Raw genomic sequence first — 23,870 nt, forward strand, 5'->3', positions numbered from 1 at the left:
AACTGAACTAAGACACTAGAAGAAAAGGAACATTTCAGATAGCTACAGCAACACCAATAAACTTCCAATTTCCCAGATTTGCAAGAGCCAAACATCTTAGCTGTTTGTAACAGCCACATGTTTAAGTAAAATTACAGCAATTCAAGAAACTTCCAGCCCTGAGGCGCCACAAAAACTCCTTTGAAAAGGTCCTGCTTTGAAAAATAAATCTTTAAAAAAAAATATTCTTCCATCACGGAAAGTTAATGGCAGTATATCTCATCCCTTAGCACAACTTCAGGTGCAGGGGTATGTTGCTCCCGGCATTACTGCCAGTTTGATGCGCGCAAAAATTTTGTGCACGTGGGCTTGCTTTGCTCACGCTCGCCTTTTTGCACATTGGCACAAAAATAGGTCTGTGCACGTGCAACATTTTAAAAAATCTGTGCAATTACAATTGTTCTTAGAACCGAAAATCAAGATGGCGGGCCCGTAAGAGAACCAGTTCAGGGGCATGGCAGGCCTGGGTCGCTGACGGTTCATCCGAGCCGGTCCAAACCAGTAGGAACCCAACTTTGCCCAGGTGTAGATAAAACCAGTGTGAATCTGACGCACATTGAGTGTTTGTGCCTTTTCGCTATGAGAGGAGAATTCAGTTCTGATTTTTTTTCCCCCAAAGCACACTCAATTTCCATGATGAGAAAGTTTCAAAACTGATGCAGGCCACAAAAGGAGCAGCTTCACTGAGGTACTCGACGTTAAAAGTGCACACAAGCCAATCGCCCGTTAATGGCGGTCTTCAAAAGACAACATTTGACTGTAATTCCAAGACGTTCTACAGCCATAAATGGAAACCATGAGCAACCTTGGGCTCAACAATCATACAAGATGTTAAAAACACAGGAAAGCCAACACCGAAGGATTCCATACCCAATAGATAGAAACAACTGGTGGAAGCCAACTTAAGATTCTTCCCAGACTTTATGGAAAAAAAGAGGAGGTGATGGAGATGAGGATGCTAGAAGGGAGAGGACCAAAGCTTTCCTAGGCTCTGTCTTTGGCCTCCATGACAATCTCTGCTTGCAGCTTTTTTCAAGTCTCATTCCAGGATGCTTCTAGACAACCTTTCATTCAAAGAATTTAGCACAGGCCAACGAAAGCTGCCAGGCACCATTAAACGAGAGTAACCCCACAGGGTTTTTAGTTTGGAGGAGGCCAAAAGGGATGTGATCTGCAAATCCTTCTCTCTTCAGGTTAAACGATTTATGCTGCTGCTATTATTCCCTTCTGCCAATCAATCTATAAATTAAAATGTGTAGCCCTCTAACTGCATTTTTCACCCCTGCATGGGAAATCCTTCCACTCTTCCATTTCAAGAAGGGAATATGGCAACTTCTTTCTTGGCACTTCACCATCTTTACAAAGATCGTGTCTGACTGGGGCGCCACAAAGGACACTGGATTAATCTTAAAAATTCAGAATGGAAGGCAATAATGTCCTGCTGCTACATTCCCCTCCCCCCCAAATAAAGCTCGCCATCTTAAATTTAGAAAAAGGAACAAGAAAAATCCCAGAACAAAGAATATTAGCTATCTTTCCTGCCGAAGATGCTATTTTTATCAAACGAGGCTTTCAACCTCTGTACAGATCTGGCACCAGCAGTCCCTAATCTCTCCAGGATCTGATTGCTTCAGCCCAGAGCCAAAAATCTAGTTCACAGAAGTTGCAACTTGGATCAAACAGCCTCCCCAGCTCTGCCAAATCTCAGAACGAAAGGAAATGCTCCCCCAAAAGAGGTTTACAGGCCCCCTGGTCTATTTATCCAGGGGGCACGTAGAAGAAAAACTCTCCAAGCGGCTTGAAAAGAAATTTCCCAATCTGTTGTGCTAGCAAGGCAGCTTTTTCATCAAATAACCTGCACTCGAAAACAGGACACAGAATAATGTTTTTTTTAAAAAAACATCTCGGCTATTGTATGATCTGGAAAGAAAACAAGTGGCACCTCTTTGACGAGCAAGTAGCTCTGAAAGGAAATTCAAACTCCCTCCTGCGATCAAGAGGCACCCACAGACTAATTGCATGGTCTAGAAAAAACTAAGGCCATAGTCTGGATGATAAATATGGCACAGAATCAAAGAATAGGACTAGATTGATCACTGAGATCACAGTAGGAATAGAGAGATCACTTTCATTGGCAGATCCAAATAAGAAACCCGCCCTAGCTAATTCTTGGCTTTGAAAAAGAAAAAGAAAAGTCAATAGTCACGATTTAAAACAGATGCGCAATCTCCTTGTAAGTTTTATGGTTCTATATAGAAGGAGCCCAGAACAACTGTCTCACACACACACTCTCACACAAGCACAAAAACACTGTGACTATGTTATTCACGTCTAGAAATTTCATTGCACGTACATATATCTGTTTAAATATGCCACGTCAAAGAGTAAACATCAAGATTCATCAAAGCAGCAGAAGAAGACACCTCGCTCCCCAGGGCCCCACTGGGGATCTGACATCAGGAATTTGGCCCAAGAAACACAGAGATGAGATTTCCCACTGGGCAGCATAGCAGGAACTCTCTCTTCGGATAGAAATGGGGCAACTAAAGAATATTCACAGTCAAATATTCACAAAATGTCTCAACAACTACGAATACATTAAAAAACAAAACCACCAAGATCTATAAAGCCCCCCCAAGGAGAAGATTAATTATCTGATCAAACTGGAATGAGATTCAAGTTTTGGTCAACTGGAATTATATTCATAATTACTTTTGAAGTTCTTCATGGTGAGTACCCACCCCACCCCACCCCACCCCATTACTTCCCCCATTCAGGTGGAAAGAGCAGATAAGGTTGACCTTAAGGCAAATTATCTCTGCTTGAGGTATCAAAGGATGCCCAACATGGGACTTGTAAGGCAATATAACTGGAGACTCTGGCTGGGATGGGACAAAAAGAGGAGCCAGGATCTAATTCAGAACAACTATCACAGCGACAACTCCGAAAGCTAGAGATTCGGCTTCTGAGGGTTACTTTTCTCCAATTTACACCAATGCGGAAAAGACAATTATTCCTCAATGTCTCTGAATGATGACTTTCGCAGGTTGGCTACTTCAGCCAAACCTGAATGTGTGCTGTTTCCCCAAGGATCTCCAGATATGTTGGTCTGCCGGACTCTCATCCAGCAGTCTTGCTAGATCAGGAGTCCTCAAACGTGGCAACTTTAAGCTTGTGAACTTTCAACTCCTAGAATTCTCCAGCCAGCATGCTGGCTGGAGAATTCTGGGAGTTGAAGTCCACAAGTCTTAAAGTTGCCACGTTTGAGGACCCCTGTGATAGATGGTGCTAGATGGTGAATCATGGATGAAGAATATGCTTTTTTCTGGAGTATCCTACAAGGGGGTAGTTGATATATATGTGTGTGTGGACATAACATTGAATACATGTATGTACAATGTGTAATACATTTATGTAAGTATACTTAGCTATGACATAGAGTCCAACTCCAAATTGGCAGATTTTCTTGGTCGGTGCCTTTAACTGAGACAAATCCATCTCCTAAATCTTAATCCAGCAATTAAGTTTTTTCCCCCACCAACTAATTTAGATAGAAACAATCTGGGAGGTGCCCGCAGATATAATGGCATCTGAGCAGGCTTCAGCTAAAACTTTCGGGAGTTTCAGAAGGCAGTGTTTGGCAAGTAGTTGTTATTGTTCCCTATATGTTTAACCAAATTTCAACCACGCAAAGAACCTTCGCGTCTACGCTGATAGTGAAGAAGCACCCAATACTATTCACCCTCAAAGTCTACATGAGACAAGGAGAGGTTCTGTGCTGAAGGTAAAACCTAAGAGCTGCCACAAGGGAGGAAAAGTCACTGAAGTCATGAGCAAAAAGAATAGTGCTTTCCATCAACCACAGTCCTTGATATGACGGACATCTGAAACTCCATAGGTCTAAGGTGGCAAGATCAGAAGTTGAAGTCTACTTGTGGCTTCTTTTGTAAATACGCCCACGTGCTTCGCCATCCTATAGGTCACGAAGATTCAATGGAACATTGGGAAGATAAATCTGATGTCATAATAAAAGAATGGAATCAAAAACAATATAGGCAGTGTTCTTCTCCAACCCCAAATATAAAGGCTCTCCTCAAGATCCTTCAACAAAGAAGAACCAGGATGGAGTTTCAGGATACTTTCTTAGCCGGAGAGCATTGTACTTCCACACTGAGCTTAAAGAAACGGGCAGCATAATAGAAAAGGAAAAGTATGAGTTTTCCATGGAACATGGTCATGATGGACTGGTGTCCCGATGCCCAGATTCTATACCAAGGGCCATAGAAAGGGTCGGAAATAGCCGGGCACAACATGTTGTTCAAGTTCACTTCCGTGATCTAGAAGAGCAGGAGAAAAGATGGATTTTTTTTACAAAAAAAATGTCTTTATACTCTCTTACACCAATTTGCCCTACTCTGAGAAAAGTAGTAATGTTCCCAGTCCTTAAATATTTATTTATTAAATCCATATATCACCCGTCTCACTATCCATAGTGACTGTGAATCTGAAATATGTCAGTTCTTCTTTGTCTCCTCTGGCACCAAAAGTGGTATTTAGCAGGTTCTGACAAGTTCTGCAGAACCGGTAGCGGAAATTTTGAGTAGTTTGGAGAATCAGTAAATCCCACCTCTGACTGGCCCCACCTCCATCTATTCCCTTCCTCCCGAGTCCCAACTGATCGGGAGGGAATGGGGATTTTGCAGTATGCTTCCCCTGGAGAGGGGAGGGAATGGGGATTTTGCAGTATCCTTTCCCTGGAGTGGGGAGGGAATGGGGGTTTTGCAGTATCCTTCCCCTGGAGTGCAGAAGGAATGGAGATTTTACAGTATCCTTCCCCTGGAATGCAGAGGGAATGGAGATTTTACAGTATCCTTCCCCTGGAGTGCGGAGGGAATGAGGATTTTGCAGTATCCTTCCCCTGGAGTGGGGAGCGAATTGAGATTTTGCAGTATCCTTCCCCTGGAATGCAGAGGGAATGGAGATTTTACAGTATCCTTCCCTTGGAGAGGGGAGCAAATGGAGATTTTGCAGTATCCTTCCCCTGGAGTGGGAAGGGAATGGGGATTTTGCAGTATCCTTCCCCTGGAGTGCAGAAGGAATGGAGATTTTACAGTATCCTTCCCCTGGAGTGGGGAGGGAATGAGGATTTTGCAGTATCCTTCCCCTGGAGTGCAGAAGGAATGGAGATTTTACAGTATCCTTCCCCTGGAATGCAGAGGGAATGGAGATTTTACAGTATCCTTCCCCTGGAGTGGGGAGGGAATGAGGATTTTGCAGTATCCTTCCCCTGGAGTGGGGAGCGAATGGAGATTTTGCAGTATCCTTCCCCTGGAATGCAGAGGGAATGGAGATTTTACAGTATCCTTCCCTTGGAGAGGGGAGCAAATGGAGATTTTGCAGTATCCTTCCCCTGGAGTGGGAAGGGAATGGGGATTTTGCAGTATCCTTCCCCTGGAGTGCAGAAGGAATGGAGATTTTACAGTATCCTTCCCCTGGAGTGGGGAGGGAATGAGGATTTTGCAGTATCCTTCCCCTGGAGTGCAGAAGGAATGGAGATTTTACAGTATCCTTCCCCTGGAATGCAGAGGGAATGGAGATTTTACAGTATCCTTCCCCTGGAGTGGGGAGCGAATGGAGATTTTGCAGTATCCTTTCCCTGGAGTGGGAAGGGAATGGGGATTTTGCAGTATCCTTCCCCTGGAGTGCAGAAGGAATGGAGATTTTACAGTATCCTTCCCCTGGAATGCAGAGGGAATGGAGATTTTACAGTATCCTTCCCTTGGAGAGGGGAGCAAATGGAGATTTTGCAGTATCCTTCCCCTGGAGTGGGAAGGGAATGGGGATTTTGCAGTATCCTTCCCCTGGAGTGCAGAAGGAATGGAGATTTTACAGTATCCTTCCCCTGGAGTGGGGAGGGAATGAGGATTTTGCAGTATCCTTCCCCTGGAGTGGGGAGCAAATGGAGATTTTGCAGTATCCTTCCTTTGCCACCCCCACCAAGCCACACCCACAGAACTGGCAGTAAAAAAAATTGAATCCCACCACTGTCTGGCACCCCAGTTTACACCCAAACAACACCCTCAAACAGATGTAATTCTGAAGCTTATTAACACAATGCAGTTTCCTCTGTTTAATCTATTTGGCTAGATCATTTAAAACAAGAATTCTTTTCTCTTTTCTCCAAGCTACATCTTCTGGGGCTTTTTTTTTCTTTGCTTACCTGCTCCATTGGTTTTGTTTTTTTTTACTAAACCTACCCGTATACAGCCCAAAGTGAGATCTACAATCCATATAAGTAAATTGACTTACGAGTCCCAAGATCTGTAAAAAAGTGTAGTGGTAAACAAACATCAACCCATTGGAGAGCAAGGCCCACCAAAAATTCCAGGATGGCTCAGGAGTGTAAACACCTTTTAGAAAGAGAGAAAAAGAGAAAATTGTTTTCTGCTATTTCAAGGTGGGCAGCATCCTTTCTTTAACGACGTATCAATTTTCACCCTGTAAATCCAAGATTATTGCAATAGAAAACATAAGGTGGTAGAAATACCTCTGTTGTAGGCCAGATTGAATGCCAAAGATTTCTGCAAACATTTCAAGATAATGAGAAAACCATGGCTGGCTCCTGGCTTGAAAAAGTTTGCACACTAATCCCTTACTACAGTCCTCAATTTATGACCACAACCGAGCCCAAAATTTATGTTGCTAAGTAAGAAGTTTGTTAGGTGAGTTTTGCTCCCATTTTACGACTTTTCTTGTCACATTTGTTAAGTGATTCACTGAAGTTGTTAAATTAGTAACACAGTTATTAAGTGAATCTGGCTTCCCCATTGTCCTGGCTTGTCAGAAGGTTGCAAAAGGTGAATCACATGACGCAACCGTCATAAATGTGAGTCAGTTGTCAAACATCCAAATGTAAATCATATCACCATAGGGCTGTTGCAACAGTCGTCAATGTAAAAAATGGTCATAACTCACTTTTTTTAATGACAACGTAACTTTGGTCACTAAGTGAACTGTTGTAAGTGGAGGACTACCTGTATTCCAGCAAACCAGGACCACAGCCTCAAGTCAATGCCAGAGCAGGCAGGAAAGTTAATGAAATACACAGCCTCATTCAGCCAGACTACGGTTAGTCCTCCACTCATGGCCATTCATTTGGTGACCAAAGTTGCAACTACAGGTGGTCCTGCACCAGGGGTGGGTTCCTGCCAGTTCTAACCTCTTCTATGGAAGAGGTTCCACAAAACTACAGTGCCATTTAGAACCGGTTCCAGCTCCTTCCCCCCGTCCGTCCGCACATCATCAAGATGAAGAGCGAGAGGAGGAATTCTGGGAGTTGAAGTCCACAAGTCTTAAAGCTGTCAAGAACAGCCCTGGGTTTTTTTTTTCTAAAGGGTTAGGGGTGCAAGGGTCTTGTAACTTGACAGCTTTAACACTTGCACACTTCAATGCCAGAGTTCCTGAGCCAACATTTTGGTTGCTAAGCAAGAGCGTTGTTAAGTGAGTTTCACCACATTTTACAAGTTGGCCATGACCACCCAATCACATGACTGCCAAGTCACTCCCACTCAGTCACATGGCTGGCAAGCCACTCCCACTCAGTCACATGGCTGGCAAGCCACTCCCACCCGGTAACATGGCCAGCAAGCCACTCCCACAAAGCAGGCCACACCTACAGAAGTTCTAAAAAAATTTGAAACCCACCACTGTCCTGCACTTACGACCGTAATTGACCCCAACATTTATGTTAAACAAGACAATTGTTACGAGAGTTTTGCCCCACTTTCCAACTTTTCCTGCCAAAGTTATTAAGCGAATGCCTGCAGTTATAATAACCCAGCTGTTAAGTGTGAAAAACATTCATAAGTCACTTTTTTCAGTGTTGTAACTTTGAATGGTCACTTAACGAACGGTTGTAAGTCAAGGACTACCTGAATTCTATTTGAGAAATTTGTGTAATCCTCCCCCATTATTTGGACTGATGCAGTATTTTCCTTCAGAGGTAGTCCTCAACTTACAACCAACTTGTTTAGTGACAGTCCAAAGTTTGCAGCAGCACTGAAAAAAGTGACTTTCACACTTTCATGCACACAACCGTTGCAGCATTCCCATGGTCATGTGATCAAAATTTAGGCACTTGGCATCAGGCATGTATTTATGACGGTTGCACTTCATGCAATCACCATTTTTAACCTTCCTAGCTGGCTTCCTATAAGTCAATTGGGGGTGGGGGGCTGATTCACTTAACAACCTCATGATTCACCTAACGACTGCAGCAATTCGCTTAGCTATGGCAAAAAGGTCATAAAATGGGACTCGCTTAACAACTGTCTTGCTTAGCAACACAAATTTGGGACTCAAATGGTGGTGCTCTGTCAAGGACCCCTTGTAGGAAGTTCTTGCATGCCTCACTAATGACAATTTGGTGCATTGCTCTAGAAACAGTTAACTAGAAAGTTTGCTTAACCCTTCTAGACATGCTCCAGAAACATCTGGTTTGAAGGCAGGAGCTTTCAAACAATGCATTGTGAAGCCCAGGGAAAAAGCCCAGGGAAATTCCTGGCAAACAAGCCAGCTGGAAAAGAAATCTACATGCTTATTTTTCCAAGCGTTAATGGCCCCCATTCTGAGCTTTTGAATTTCGGCTCAGAAATGCTTTCTCTTCCCTCTTTGATGTCTCTCCAGATAGAAATTCCTTCTCCACATAGAGTGGAAAATCATTGAAAGGAGACCAGTAACTACTCATCTGGGAAATGGGTAAAAAGGAAGAGTGGAGGGGAGAGAGACGGTTGAGAAGAGCTGAAATTACATTTTTTTTCTTCCTAGCCTAACTCAAAATTCTCTGGGAATCATTGCAGCCAGCCCTCCACTTACCACCATTTGTTTAACAACAAAATTTTCAACATCGAAAAATGTGACTTATGACCAATTCTTGCACTCATAACCACTGCAGCATCCTTAGAGTCACACGATCAAAATTGGGGCACTTGCAACCAGGCATGCATATACGAAAGTTGCAGCATCCCAGGGTCACATGAGCAACATATACCAGTGATGGCAAACCTTTTTGGCACCAAGTGTGCATGTCTGGGCCGAGACCCGGAAGAGGAACTGCCCAGGGGGCATGCATGCACCAGAAAGTGAACTTCCAGTTTCTGGAGTGTGCATACGTGCCAGCCAGCCAATCTTCCGGTTACTGGCGTGCATGCGCGGCAACGATCAGCTGGCCAGCACGCATTCTCACACCGGAAAACGGAAGATCAGTTCTTGTAGTTTACGGCACTGCCACACGCACAAAGGCTAGCTGATCGTCACGCACATATGCCTGCCAAAAACCCAGAAGTGGAACGGGTGAACACCGCCCGTGCCAGGTGACACGCCTCCATGTGCCACTTCGGCTAGGTGCGCTATAGGTTCGCCATCCCGGCCATATACTGTCTCGGCCAGTTTCTGACAAGCAAAGCCAATGAGGGAAAGCGGATTTATTTAAAGTCCAAATGATTCAGTAAAAGCTGCAATCATTAGCTTAACAATTCACAACAAGAACAAAATGCTGTGAAACAGAGTGAGACTCACTTAACAACTGCCTTATGTAGCAGTGGAAATTCTAATCCCAACTGTGGTTGTAAGTTGAGGATTACCTGAGGAAAAATGGTTAGCACAATCTTCGGAGGCAAACTCCTTTTTCTAAATCAATACTAGAGAAACTTCACCACAGCTTAGCAGAAATCTGAATGGAGTCACATATATTTGGTAAGTGATGGTTTGTATTTAAGCTCTGCTGAGACCTTAATAGCAAATTTCAAGCTTTCAAAATAGGAGGAAAAATCACAATTTCAAAAGAACATCCTACCACATCAGGTACTCAACAGATCTCAAAGAAATCCATGGGAGGTGGACGAGATCCAGAGCCTGAGTTCTTGGATCTTGCCGCCAAGATCCTTTTTGTTTGTTTGTTTGTTTAGAAAATTTATATAGCTGAGGATTTATATTGCTCATGGTACCATGTTTCCCCGAAAATAAGACAGGGTCTAATTTTTTTGACCCCAAAAATAAGCGCTTGGGCTTATTTTCAGGAAGGTCTTATTATTTTTGAGGTGCAGGAGGGGGCGCGTGTGGTCACCTCATGGCTGCTGCTGTGTTGCAATATTTTCAGGGAGGGCTTATTTTCAGGGAGGGCTTATTTTCGGGGAAGGGCTTATTTTAGCCTATGCGCTCAAAAGTTCAATTGGGCTTATTACCGGGGAAGTCTTATTTTCAGGGAAACAGGGTAGTTATGAGAACTATGAACCACTCCACTGTTGAGAACCTTCCCATAGATAGAACACTAGAATCATAGGGTTGGAAGACAGGAGTATAAACCTTTCCATTCCCCATCATCCCGGCAGAGCTGAAGAAGCTTCTTGGATGAGAAGCGAAACGTCTTCAAAGGAAAAATCAGAAAGTCCAGCTGCCACTTGAAAAAGCAGTTTTAGGACAACCATCACCTGGACGACTGAGCATCTCCATAGACATTCTGAACAAATGGCTATCCAACATCTTCTTAAAGACTTCCAGTGTTGCAGCATTCACAACTTCTGGAGGCAAGTTGTTCCACTGATTCATTGTTCTAACTGTCAGGAAATTTCTCCTCAGTTCTAGGTTGCTTCTCTCCTTGTTGGTTGTCCTGCCTTCAGGTGATTTGGACCAATGGTGAGTTCCTAGTGGTTCGGACCGGTTTGGTCAAACCGGTAGTAACTTAGTGGTCTGGGTCACTGGAACCAACAGTGACTCTGGCCTGCCATGCCCCCCAACCGGTTCTCCCTACAGAGGTGCCATCTTGTTTTTTGCTTCTGTGCATGCACAGAGCAATTTTAGTTGTAATGCACATGTGCCCGGGTGTGCGGCGCGTCCCTGAGCAAACCGGCAGTAGTCTCTGCTGGAACTCACACCTGATTTGGACATAGCGTGTTTCCCCCAAAATAAGTCAGAGTCTTATTTTCTTTTAACCCCCCCCAAAAAAATGTTGCTTGGGCCTTATTATTGGGGGGGGCCATTGGTTTGAGGTTGCCGGGTGGCTGCTCTCTTGTGAGAGGGCACCCGAAGAGCTAGGCACAGCCTCAGGGGCAAACGGCTATGTTGCGCTGTCACAGCAGTGCAACAAAGTCATGAGGTGACCACATTCACAAGCAGCTGCCCAGCAATCTCATTTTCTAGCCGGGCAGAGCACCACTCACCGACCCAGTAATATCCCAAAGGCGCTAAGCCGCGTGGTGCTCTGCCCGGCTGGAAAGGGAGGTTGCACGAGCGCCTGTTCTGCCCCACCAAACATGCCTCCTAGCCTGACCATGCCCTGGCCCAGCTCTCCCTCCCACCACCGCGTTCCAAGCATAACTGGCTTCCAAACTCCGGAGATCCGCTGCTGAATCTTCCGGCAGCGGCCGCTCCAGGACTACAGTCTATGGTTGTGGGCTGCCTGTTGGGTTCCGGCAGGGAGAGCTGGGTCAGGGCATGGTGAGGCTGGGATGCACTTGAGCTGGGGGCGGAACAGGCGCTCGTGCAACCTCCCTTTCCAGCCGAGCAGAGCGCCATGCGGCTTAGCACCTTTGGGATATTACTGGGTCGGTGAGTGACATTCTGCCCAGCTGGAAAGGGGGGTTGCCGGGCGGCTGCTTGTGAGAGCAGCCACCCAGCAACCCAACCCCCCCCCCCCCCGCTCCAGCTTGGCACAGCGTCACTCACCAACCAAGCAGTATCCCGAAGGCAGCAAGCAATGTGAGCACCTTTCCCCCCTCCCCTCCGGCTCCTGCGGCTTGGCGCCTTCAGGATATCATTAGGTTGGTGAGTGGCGCTCTGCCTGGCTGGAGGTGGGGGGGTTGTCCAGGGGACTTATTTTCGGGGGAGGGCGTATATTTTTGCCCACCCGAAAAATATGGCATGGCCTTATTATCAGGACATGTCGTAGTTTTGGGGAAAACACTGTATATGGTTACCTATTTTATGCATGTTAATCCTAGGTAGGTCACAACAACATATTCCCCAAATAAGGTCATCAAGGCAATGTTAGTGGTGGCAACTAGGCTTTCATTCATTTGGTGTTTTTTTTCCTATTACACATTTCAACCCCACCTTTGACAAACATTAATTGAAGATGGAGTTCAGGGTTTGCAGGCCACCAGCAGAGGGCAGCAGAGAGTTGCAGAAACCCCAAGGTCTCCTTAAACAGGTTTGAAAACTCTCCTGTTCTCCTGGCCAAGAAGTGGTTGGACAACAAATGAAGAGGTCCTTATGCAAAGTCAGTGGGGCCCTTTTACAAACACAGAAACATCTACCATTTCTTTTGGGGGGGGGGGACTCATTTGTCTATGATTCTCCCTTTGTCCAGAGGGCAGAGAAGAAGTCATGAGTAAGAAGCTTGTTTAAAGGGAGATCCAACCTAGAAGTAAGGAGAAATTTCCTGGCAGTGAGAACAATGAATCAATGCAATGACTTGCTTCCAGAAGTTGTGGGTGCTCCATCACTGGAGGATTTTGAAGAAGAAATTGGATAGCCATTTGTCTGGATGGTATGAGGCTCCTGCCTTCAGCAGGGGGTTGGACCTTAAACACTCAAAGAGCCACAAAGGGCCTAAGCCGAAGCCCCCTGTTCAATTCTGGAGGCAACCGGAAGTCTGGTCACCCACCGGAGTCTCCTCCTAGCGCGGCATCCTTTTTCCTCTACCTGCCCTAACCAAAAGCCCTATCAATTGTGGAGCTGACCGGCGACAGGGAGCCGCAGCAGAGGAATGAAAGAGCCACATGCAGCTCCAGAGCTGCAGGTTGTTGACTCCTGGACTAGAAGGAAGGTCCCTTCCTGCCCTATGATTCTATGTTCTATGTTTTTAAACTGTGAAAAGCTTTGTTAAAGTTTTGTTGGATTGCTGAACTGTAAATATAGCGTCTTTGGTAAGAATTGAGGAGCAAAATTAACAGCGATGGAGGTCCTGATTAGCTAGGAAGACCGGATGTAATTAAATAGTATCAGTAAGGCCCCACACACAGACAGACTGTATTTTTCAGAGTATAAGACCGCACCTTCCCCCCTCAAAAAAAGAGGGTGAAAATCTGGGTGCGTCTTATACACTGAATACAGCATTTTTGGCCTCCTGAAACCCCTCCCCCTTCGCAAAAATGGACATGCATAGCCTTTAGGAGGCTTCCAGAGTGCTCCTAGGGGAAGAGCAAAAATGAGCGGAAAAAATGCAGGGTTTTTTGCTCGTTTTTGCCCTCTCAGCCCCCAGGAGCACTCTATAAGCCTCCTAAAGGCATGCCCATTTTTTTTGGCAAAAAACAGACCTGTTTTTGCCCTCCCCCCACAACCCCCAGTAGCACTTTGCATACCTCTCAAACTCTCATGCCCCATTTTTCACAAAAAATGAGGCATGCAGAGTGCAAAAACTTTTTAAAATTTACCTCTTAAAAATCTTGGTGCATCTTATACTCCAGTGCATCTTATATTCTGAAAAATACGTACCTCCTTTCCGTAGCAGGTAGATTGGGACAACATAGAGCATGATATGTTGAATGTAATAAATTTCCAATTCAAAAGGTAGCTGCAAAAAAAAAAGAAGAAGAAGAAGGAACCGATTTATAAATAGAGACTGGTGTGCACTCAGCTCAGAGTAATTTTCCTTGCCTAGGTGATCAACTTTGATTCGATTTCAGGTCAGTTGTATTCAATTGAGGTACTCCTCGACTTACAACACTTCATTTAGTATTCGTAGAAAATTACAACGGGGCTGACAAAAAGTGACTGGCAAACGTTTTTCACATTTACGGCCACCATTGGTCACCGTTCCCCAAATACTTTTAACCCAGTCAAACGTCCTTATTGGTGGTTCTGGGTGTGATCGCAGTACGGGATCCCATCAACTGAGTCAAAGGTCCAACTATTTGGGAAATAATAAAGCCTTCCCCACTTCTCTAGGGAGGGGCCACTATCCCAAGAGCCATTGCAAAGGATGTTTTCCTCTTGGTCAGTGTTATTTAGATAAAAACTTGGTGAGTCAAAAGTAGCCAGGATGGTAGAATGGAAGCTTTGAAGAGTGCTGAACACAAACTGGAATTCTGAATTCTGCCTATCATGATATGGTCACAAAACCACAGAACTATTCATTTTCATCCGGTTGTCTCTGCTGTCATAAAATGTTTTTGTCAGTTGCTCAACAGAGAACATTTCCGCAAACAAATTCACTGTAACGTCACCCAGACTTCAAATAACATTCTTTGGTATGAAAATGTTTTATCTTAGACATTAACTACAAGTAGCCCTGGACTTAAAGATAAAGGTTCCCCTCGCACATATGTGCTAGTCATTCCCGACTCTAGGGGGCGGTGTTCATCTCCGTTTCAAAGCCGAAGAGCCAGCGCTGTCCGAAGACGTCTCTGTGGTCATGTGGCCGGCATGACTAAATGCCGAAGGCGCACGGAACGCTGTTCCCTTCCCACCAAAGGTGGTTCCTATTTTTCTATTTGCATTTTTTATGTGCATTTTTTTTGGACTGCTAGGTTGGCAGAAGCTGGGACAAGTAACGGGAGCTCACTCCATTATGTGGCACTAGCGATTCGAACCGCCGAACTGTTGACCTTTCTGATCGACAAGCTCAGCATCTTAGCCACTGAGCCACTGCATCCCCCAGCTCTTGACTTACAGCCATTCATTTGGTGATTGTTCAGTTACAACAGCACTGAAAAAAGTTAGTTATGCCTGGTCCTCACACTTATGCCTGTTGCAGTATCCCCATGGTCATGTGACCCAAACCCAAATACTTGGCAACTGGTCCCATGTTTGTGACGGTTGCAGCATCCCAGGGTCATATGACCTCCTTTTGTGACCTGACAAGCAAAAGTTATTGGGAAAGCCGGATTCACCTAACAACTGCAGTGCTTCATTTAATAACTGTGGCAAAAAGATCATTAAGTGAGACAACATTCACTGAATAACTGTCTTGCCAAGCAATGGAATTTTGGAGCTTAATTGTAGTCAAGGTAGTATAGGTAGTCCTAAACGTATAACCAAAATTGAGCCCAGAATGTTGGTCCTAATTCATTGCAATCATTAAGAAGCCCCCCCCCCATGTGATCTGACTTGATTTTACGTTCGGTTTTACAATGGTTGTTAAACACTGGTCACTAAGTGAACCAGTGGCCATTAAGCAAATCCAGCATTTCCAATGGGTGCAAACATGGTATAAAAGTCACAAATCAGAATCACGTACCCAGAGTCACAAATGCAAGGGGTTGCTAAGAACACGGAACGTGGTACGCCAGTTGTAACTTTGAGGACGTGTTGAAAGTAGCTTTTTTCAAGACTGTCATAATTTCACAAAGTCATTAATAACTGATCGTTAACAGAGGATTTGTATTACGGCTCCCACATTCCTTGGTAGACCAAAATTAAGAACTGCCAACACCCTTCATAAATCAGGTCATTAGCATGTGAAGCAACAACCCCAGTTGTGATCAAACGAAAAGAAAGATGACACCATTAACAGACTCAACTTATTACAACACTTTTAACCAAAGAGTTATTACCTGGATCAGATATTGGCACCACAAACATTGTGACATAACCAAGCTTCACCACAACTGAATTAGGAGCATTAGATTGGATGCAAGAAACAACTCAACAATTATTCTGACCGAAGTTTCCCAACAGCATGAAGCGAACTCCTTGTCCCAGCAAAAAAAAAACCTTTTATTAATTTACTGTGAATTCTGCTCATTCACATCCATCAAAGTCTTTCAAGGGAGGATTTACTGTCACAGACCTTCTCTGGCTTAGAGAGCTGACAGGCTGATATCTGGAGAACTTGGCAAGGAGTCTTAGAGAGTCACAAACCAATTAAGTGAACTAATTGTCTCCTGCAAACTCCACTCCCCTTTCGTTCCTCTTTTATTTCCTCTGGGAGGGCCATTCTTCATCCATCTGTGGCCTTACTCCCAAGTCGACCCCTGTTCTTTAGCTGTTCCCTTCATCTGGCAACTCTGTGCATGTGCACACTGGGAACAGGCTCCAGCTGTTCTTCTGCCTCACTGATGTCTGATTCTGAAGGCAGCTGATAACTGGCATACGGCTCTGGCCCCCGCTCTGCCTCCGACACAGAGCCCTCATCAGAGCCTTCCCCAGACTCCAGGACTGGCCCAGGTTCCTCCTCAACCTCCTAACTGTCTGAATCTGCTGCCAGCTCCACTAGCTGCTGGCGGGCCACAACTACTATTTTACTACAACCCAAAAGAATATACAGTATGGTGTATGTTGACTCTTTTGGAATAAGCTTTTAGAAGCTGGAAGCTTTGACATTTAAAAATATCAAATGTATACAAACACAGCAGTGGTGGGATTCAAAAATTTTTACTACTGGTTCTGTGGGCATGGCTTAGTAGGTGTGGTTTGGTAGTTGTGGCAGGGGAAGGATACTGCAAAATCTCCATTTCCACTCCACCCCACTAACCTGCTTTCCAGCTCCGCTCTCCTGTGCAGGGCAACAAAAGAAGACCCAGCTGGGGCTGGGACTCGGGAGGCAGCAAATTGATCAGGGGTGGGGTCAGTTAGAGGTGGTATTTGCCAGTTCTCCAAACTACTCAACATTTCTGCTACTGGTTCATTAGAACCGGTTAGAACCGGATGAATACCACTTCTAAAACACAGTGTGTTAAAATATCCATCCATGCACCATTTTCTTATCATAGTCCTTCCTTTTCCCCAAAGGAGTTCCTTGCACCATTAATTAAGATTATCTCTACACTGGTTTGCTCCAGAGACAATGAGATGGTCTTTAAGGTTTCAGGGGGCTTTGAATAACTGGCTTTTCCCCTATACATTTGAGGTTGAGCAAACTGCCATTTAAACTGGTTTTTATTGTTCCTTTTTTTAAAAAACTGAAAAACTTCTGCAACCCTGGACATTAATTATTTGGACTGTTGACTTTTTTTTCTCTGGTGCTTTTAATCTTCGTATGCCTCCAAAGTTATTGCCAAAACATGAGCTGCCAGCAAAATGAAATGAAATAAATCAGTCCATGAATGGTGCAAGCTTTAAAAAAGAAGAAGGGAAGTATCAAAGAGTACGGTATTTTTCGGAGTATAAGATGCACCTTTTCTCTCCTAAAAGAGGGTGAAAATTTAGGTGTGTCTTATACGGTATTTATCTTGAGTCCATTCAGCCCCGTATTAGAGAATCTTGGCATGGGGATCTGTGTGGGACTCAGGCCCAGCTCTATCTTTAACTGCGGAAACTTGTTATGTGACTTTAGACCAGTCCCCACCTACCGACCTCAGCCTAACGTGACCTGCCAGAGTTGTTGCTATGGGAAAATTGCACAGAGAGATATGTAATCCACCTGGAGAGAGTGAATGAAAGACAGGAGAGAAAGTTAGCAAATAAGCAAGCAAGAAAATATACAAACAAAGGACAGGTTGCTGGAGAAACCCAACACGGATCACTGCTTTGCCTTCCTAAAAGTTTAAATCAAGTGTTTTTCACGCTTGGCAACTTTAAGATGTGTGGACTTCAACTGCCAGAATTCCCCAGCCAGCCATGCTTTCTGGGAGTTGAAGTCCACACATCTTAAAAGTTGCCACAAACCCATAAGAATTGTTGTGATTGCTGAACAAACTGATTTCCTCCAATGCAGTATTATGCAATTCTGAATTCTTGGCTGAAAGAAAGGACTGTCCTGTACTTCTATATACATTTGGGGGATTATACAAAACAACACAAATAATTTCTGTATTTTATCAGCTCTCCATAGCCACCCAGGAATCCCAGTTTGTGTCAAACTAAAAGGAGTGGAAATGACAGCTGCCGATCGTTGGCCCAAGAACTATAATTTCACAATGTTGACCCTTCTTAGCAGGAAAATGATGTCAACATTTTCCTGTACGTACGAAGGTGGGGCAGTTCAGAGAAATTCTGAACACAAGCTTGCACGCTATCGGCAGCTCAGCTCAGCCACACCAGCCTAACCTGATCCTTAGCTACCCTGTTTCCTCAAAAATAAGACCTCCCCAGAGAATAAGCCCAATCAGGCTTGAGCGCATGCACTAAATAAGCCCTCCCCTGAAAATAAGCCCTCCCTGAAAATATTGCAACACAGCAGCAGCCAAGAGGTGACCACTCTCACCGCCTCCTGCAAGGCCAAGCACTTATTTTGGGGGTCAAAAGAAAATAAGACCCTGTCTTATTTTCTGGGAAACATGGTAGCATTTAAGTAACATGCTGCATGATCAATGTCTCCAATATTTGTTGTCCCCATAACACATTGGAAGTTCTCCCTGTCCTCTAGAGATGCAAGATAAGCTATAGAATCTATATATATAAAAGTGAAATACCACTCATGCATCATCACAAAATCTCCAGAACCGTAAAGCCTATAAAATATGAAAATTGGCAGGTATGTTCCTCCTGGCTGAAAGGATTTTTCAGAATGACCATCAGATCATTAGTATTTCTTATATTATTAACACACTCTGATTCTAAGGAGTTCTACTCCCCCTCCCCACCTGAAAAGAATTCTTTTCCAAATGCCAGTTGGGCATGGGTGTGGCCAGCGGGTGACTCATCTGGCCTGCGGGCTGGAAGTCTAGAAATTTTACTCTCCCTCCCCACCTGAAAAACACTCTGATGTTAAGGAGTTAGACTGAGGGAGAGAAGGGGAGAGGAGAGGCCAATCGTAACTACTCATTAATTTTCAAGCTCTGTGTCAATTTATCAAGCCCAATCACAGAGTTTTGTAGTGGAGCACAGGTATCCAGCTAGTATAGAATAATAGAGTTGGAAGGGACCTGGGAGATCTTCCAATCCACCCCCCTTGCTCAAGCAGAAGACCACCACCCCCTTGCTCAAGCAGAAGACAAATGGCTGTCCAGGCTCTTGTTAAAAGCCTCCAGTGTTGGAGCATACACAACTTCTGAAGGCAACTGTTCTACTGGTTAATTGTACTCACTGCAAGGAAATTTCTCCTTAGTTCTAGGTTGTTTCTCTCTTTGTTCAGTTTCCATCCGTTGCTTCTTATTTTGTCTTCAAGTACTTTGGAAAAAATAGATTGACCCAGTCTTCTTTGTGGCAGCCCCTCAAATATTGAAACACTGCTATCATGTCACCCTTAGTTCTTTTTTTCACTAGACTAGGCATGCCCAGTTTCCTCATAGCATCTCATCACAAATTAATCAATTAATCAAGACCAATTAGTCGACAGAATAGCTTGCCTCCCGGAGTTGCGGGTTCTCCATCGCTGGAGGCCTTCAGGAAAAGTTTGGACAGTCATTTGTCTGGAATGCAATAAGTTTCCTGACCTGAGCAGGGAGTTGGACTAGAAGACCTGAGAAGTTCCTTCCAGTCTTAAGATTCTTTGAAATGTGGGAGACTGAAAAAAGCAAAAGTTGTGATTGGGCTTCACATGTTGGAGACCCCAACTATTTCAATTTGTTAAATTGTAGTTTGAGGTTTGGTGGAAATCCAGCCAGTTGTTGGTCACCATCCAATAAGTCTTCTCCAGTTACCAAGCAACACTCCTCCACCCTCAGCAAGTATTCAGTTGTAGAACTACCGTATTTTTCAGAGTATAAGACGCACCCCCCCCTAAAAAGGTGAAAATTTGGATGTGTCTTATACACTGAATGTAGCCCCACCCACCCACCAGTCCCAACTCTTTAGTCTTTCTTGCAGCAAATGGGGGGCTTGCGAGGCTGCAATAGGCTATAGTAATCCTTGTAGCCTGAAACAGCTGATGATAGGGAGAATTTGAAAGTGAAAGTTTGCTCCATGTGGCAAATTGCTGGGAGGCAGAGGCAGATTTTTTTTTCTTGTGCTAATCAGGCTGTTTGCTGCAAGGAGGTAAGTCAATAACTACAAATACCTATAGAATGATCAAATTATTAGACTTATTTTTAAAGACTGTTTTATTATTGTTCTAGACAGCTTAACAAAATGAAGAAGCTGCTTGATCTGAAGAGGCCCAGTGCTATTGTATCTCCTTTTTAATAGCAGAGAATAACTATACTTCCAGAAAGCACATAAATTTTAACAGCATCTGTACAAGTATAGTCTGAAATGTAACACTACAAAGTGTGTATTGTCTGTACTGTTTCCTGTTTGTTGCAAGGAGGGAAATTGCTGGGAGGCAGAAGCAGATATTTTTCCCCATGTTTTCCTCCCCAAAAGCTAGGTGTGTCTTATATTTCGGAGCGTCTTATACTCTGAAAAATATGGTAATCCAAATTGGAGATTCTCAAGGACAGAGTTTCATGAATACTATTGTGCTTCTGCCAAAAATTTGTATCTGTTCATTCAAAATCCAGTGCTGGCTTTAATCATTGATACTAGGCCCTGTAATGAAAAGGGATGCAGTGGCTCAGTGGCTGAGACGCTGAGTTTGTCGATCAGAAAGGTTGGCAGTTCAGCGGTTCAAATCCCTAGCACCACGTAACAGAGTGAGCTCCCGTTCCTTGTCCCAGCTTCTGCCAACCTAGCAGTTCGAAAGCGTGTAAAAATGCTAATAGAAAAATAGGGACCACCTTTGGTGGGAAGGTAACAGTGCTCCGACTTTAGTCATGCCAGCCACATGACCACAGAGACATCTTCGGACAGCGCTGGCTCTTCGGCTTTGAAACAGAGATGAGCACCGCCCCCTAGAGTCGGGAACGACTAGCACATATGTGCGAGGGAAACCCTTCACTTTTTATCTTACAACAATTTGCTCACAAGTACGCCTTTGTGTGGAGTGGGGAGAAAGATTTGTTTATACAAATGGCTACATCAGAAGAGAGTGGTAGAAACAACGAGGATGACAAATGAAACAATTGAAAAAAGGAGAAAGGAAAACTGATCAAGTGTCCCTTCTAATCTGCTAGGCAGGCTCAGATTTCCAAGAGCCAAGAGAATTTGCTGTAGGTGGAAATGGAAATGTCGAAGGTCAGACTGTAGAAGCCAAATGTTCCTAATATTTCATTCAAGGAACACTTTGTGCATCTCCTTCTGTTGAAGCCTCGGCAAGCTTTTAAAATAGAAACAGCCAAAATAAAATTACGCAGGTAGTCCTCCACTCATGACCACAATCGCACCCAAAATTGCTGTGATCAAGTGAGAGAGTTGTTAAGTGGGTTTGGCCCCATTTTACGACCTTTCTTGCCACAGCTGTTAAGTGAATCGCTATAGTTGGTAAGTTAGTAAACTGGTTGTTAAGTGAACCTGGCTTCCCCATGGATTTTGTTTGTCAAAAGATCACAAACGCAATCACATGACCTTGTTGTCACTGCAATGGTCATAACTAGGAGGCAGACAATGGGGATGCTGCAAAGGTCGTAACTGTGAAAAACGGTCGTAAGTCACATTTTTTGGTGCTGTTGTAACTTTGAACGATCATCAAACGAACTGTTTTAAGTCGAGGACTACCTGTATTAAAAGGGACGTGGTGGCTCAGTGGCTAAGGTGCTGAGCTTGTCGATCAAAAAGTTCGGCAGTTCGAATCCCAAGCACTGCGTAACGGAGTGAATCAGAAGTCATTTCAACCACGTTCAGTGGGAAAGAGTCCCTGCTAAGCTTGAGTAAGGCTTGGAGTTGAAGACTGCAAGGTTCTATCTTCTCCCCTATCTCAGCGATGTGATTAAGAGTTAAGATAAGCCACTTACATTTAATCAACAGGTGTGGTAGCTCTTCACACCCCAATCAGCTTTGCTTGGATATGACTAGAGAACACACCCATATCTTGCTAGAGAGAAGGGTGCCAAGAGTCTCCAAGGGCTGGCTGACTGAACCCTTAATGCAGGTAGTCCTCAACGTACAATGACAATTGAGCCCAAAATTAATGTCGCTAAGTGAGAAATGATTTAGAAATTACTGGGATGCAGTGGCTAAGACGCTGAGCTTGTCAATCAGAAAGTTGGGCAGTTCGGTGGTTTGAATCCCTAGCACTGCATAACAGAGTGAGCTCCCGTTACATGTCTCAGCTTCTGCCAGCCTAGCAGTTCGAAAGCACCTAAAAATTCAAGTAGAAAAATAGGATCCAACTTTGGTGGGAAGATAACAGTGTTCCGTGTGCCTTTGGCATTTAGTCATGCCGGCCACATGACCACAGAGAAGTCTTCGGACAGCACTGGCTCTTTGGCTTTGAAACAGAGATGAGCACCGCCCCCTAGAGTCAAGAACAACTAGCACATACTGTATTTGCGATGGGAACCTTTACCTCTATTAAACCCAACTGGTTATACAAACAGGTCTCCTCTTGTCCATGCAGGAAGTTTCTGAACGGACTTTCTTAAGCGTGTAAAATGCTGGCTTCCATTACCAGAGAGGATTTGGCTCTAATTAAAGCCATTCCACAGGAAAAGTGGGATTAGGAAGAAAGGCACCGGGGCTGATCCAGCTTGTACTTTATTTGAGGAGATTTGGGGAGATTAAGCAGCTAAATTATCCAGGCGAATCTTGGCAAGGCAGGACCGCAATATGCCATGTTCTTGGCTCTGGAATGTGTTTCTTCCTGTGTTTGGTATAAAGCAGGTGTGAAATTCAGCAGGTTCTGACAAGTTCTGGAGAACCAATAGCAGAAATTTTGAGTAGTTCGGAGAACCGGCAAATACCACCTCTGGCTGGCCCCAGAGTGGGGTGGGAATGGGGATTTTACAGTATCCTTTCCCTGGAGTGGGGAGGAAATGGGGATGTTGCAGTATCCTTCCCCTGCCATGCCCACTAAGCCACGCCCACAGAACCAGTAGTAAAAAGAAATTGAATTTCACCACTGGTGCAAAGGCAGAATATCGTCCAAGCAGATTCCAAAGCAGAGAAATCAGAAATGCTTTCCAGATGGAGCATCCCAGGTGAGGCATACTCTGGGAGGCAGTCATCCCAAAACAGGTTGTTGTCACTTAATGACGGTAATTAGGACCAGAATTTCCCTTGTTAAGCGATACCGTCATAAAGTGTGACATCATGAGGCCACACCACTTAGCCATACAACTCCTGGATTTTGTCCGTTCCACACCATTGTTAAAGTCTAATGACAATTAGAACAATCTGTCAGTGGAACAACTGGGCTTCAGAAGCTGTGGATGCTCCATCACTGGAGGTTTTTAAGAAGAGACTGGAAAGCTGTCTGAAATGTCTCTTGCTTGACCAGGGAGTTGAATTAGAAGACCTCTAAGATGGCTCAGTGGCTAAGACCCTGAGCTTGTCAATCAGAAAGGTCGGGAGCACCGCCCCCTAAAGTTGGGAATGACTAGCACATTTGTGTGAGAGGAACCTTTATCTTTATCTTTAAGGTCCCTTCCAACTCTGTTATTCTGTTACTACTGTGTGAAGGCTTGAGTAAAAAAGCAAAAAAAAGCTGACTGAGACACAACAACCATAGGATCACTCTTGTAGGACCAGAGATAAATCAGATCGACACAGTGATAAGCATCAACAGGTGACAATAATAGCATAATTTGTTTTGAATAGGCATTTTTACATCCATGGCCTGATTGTCACACCACTTTAATTATTGTGATAATAAACCAACTTGGTTGCACTGCACTGCTCTGCAACAAAGCAGAAAACTCCCCATTTTAACCAATGCACCTCAACTATTTTGGACACAATAATGCTCATCACCTCTCAAAACAATTAAGGCAGAAGGGAAGCATCCCGTTCTCTAAAATCAAAGCCAGGCTAATCTTCTCTGCATTGTCCATTGGGTCAGTGGATGGGGCAATGAATGGAGAGAGTTAGGTTCAATGACCCATAATAAAGTTGGACTATGCCTAAAATCAGAGCCAGCAGTTTAAGGGAGAAGCATTAGAATGAGTTATAAGTTAAAGTCAGCCAGCCGGGGGTTACAG

The 23,870-nt window shown here is 44.3% G+C and overlaps 1 protein-coding gene across 1 annotated transcript in view; it reads right to left on the reverse strand.

Moving 5' to 3' along the window:
• Nucleotides 1–2,360: 2,360 nt before the first annotated feature.
• Nucleotides 2,361–23,870, reverse strand: part of TMEM164 (transmembrane protein 164) — a 45,481-nt gene continuing 23,971 nt past the window's right edge. The window contains exons 5-7 of the mRNA XM_014065897.2: nucleotides 13,531–13,609; nucleotides 6,349–6,449; nucleotides 2,361–4,376 (exon numbers count right to left, since the gene is read on the reverse strand). Of these exons, the coding sequence (XP_013921372.1) occupies nucleotides 4,170–4,376; nucleotides 6,349–6,449; nucleotides 13,531–13,609 (387 nt within the window). The 3' untranslated portion in view covers nucleotides 2,361–4,169. The remainder of the gene's footprint in view (nucleotides 4,377–6,348; nucleotides 6,450–13,530; nucleotides 13,610–23,870) is intronic.

The sequence above is a fragment of the Thamnophis sirtalis genome, unplaced genomic scaffold, assembly GCF_051295495.1.
Source record: "Thamnophis sirtalis isolate CommonGarterSnake01/CBP01778 unplaced genomic scaffold, rThaSir2_p1.2 scaffold_13, whole genome shotgun sequence".
Lineage (NCBI taxonomy): Eukaryota > Metazoa > Chordata > Lepidosauria > Squamata > Natricidae > Thamnophis > Thamnophis sirtalis.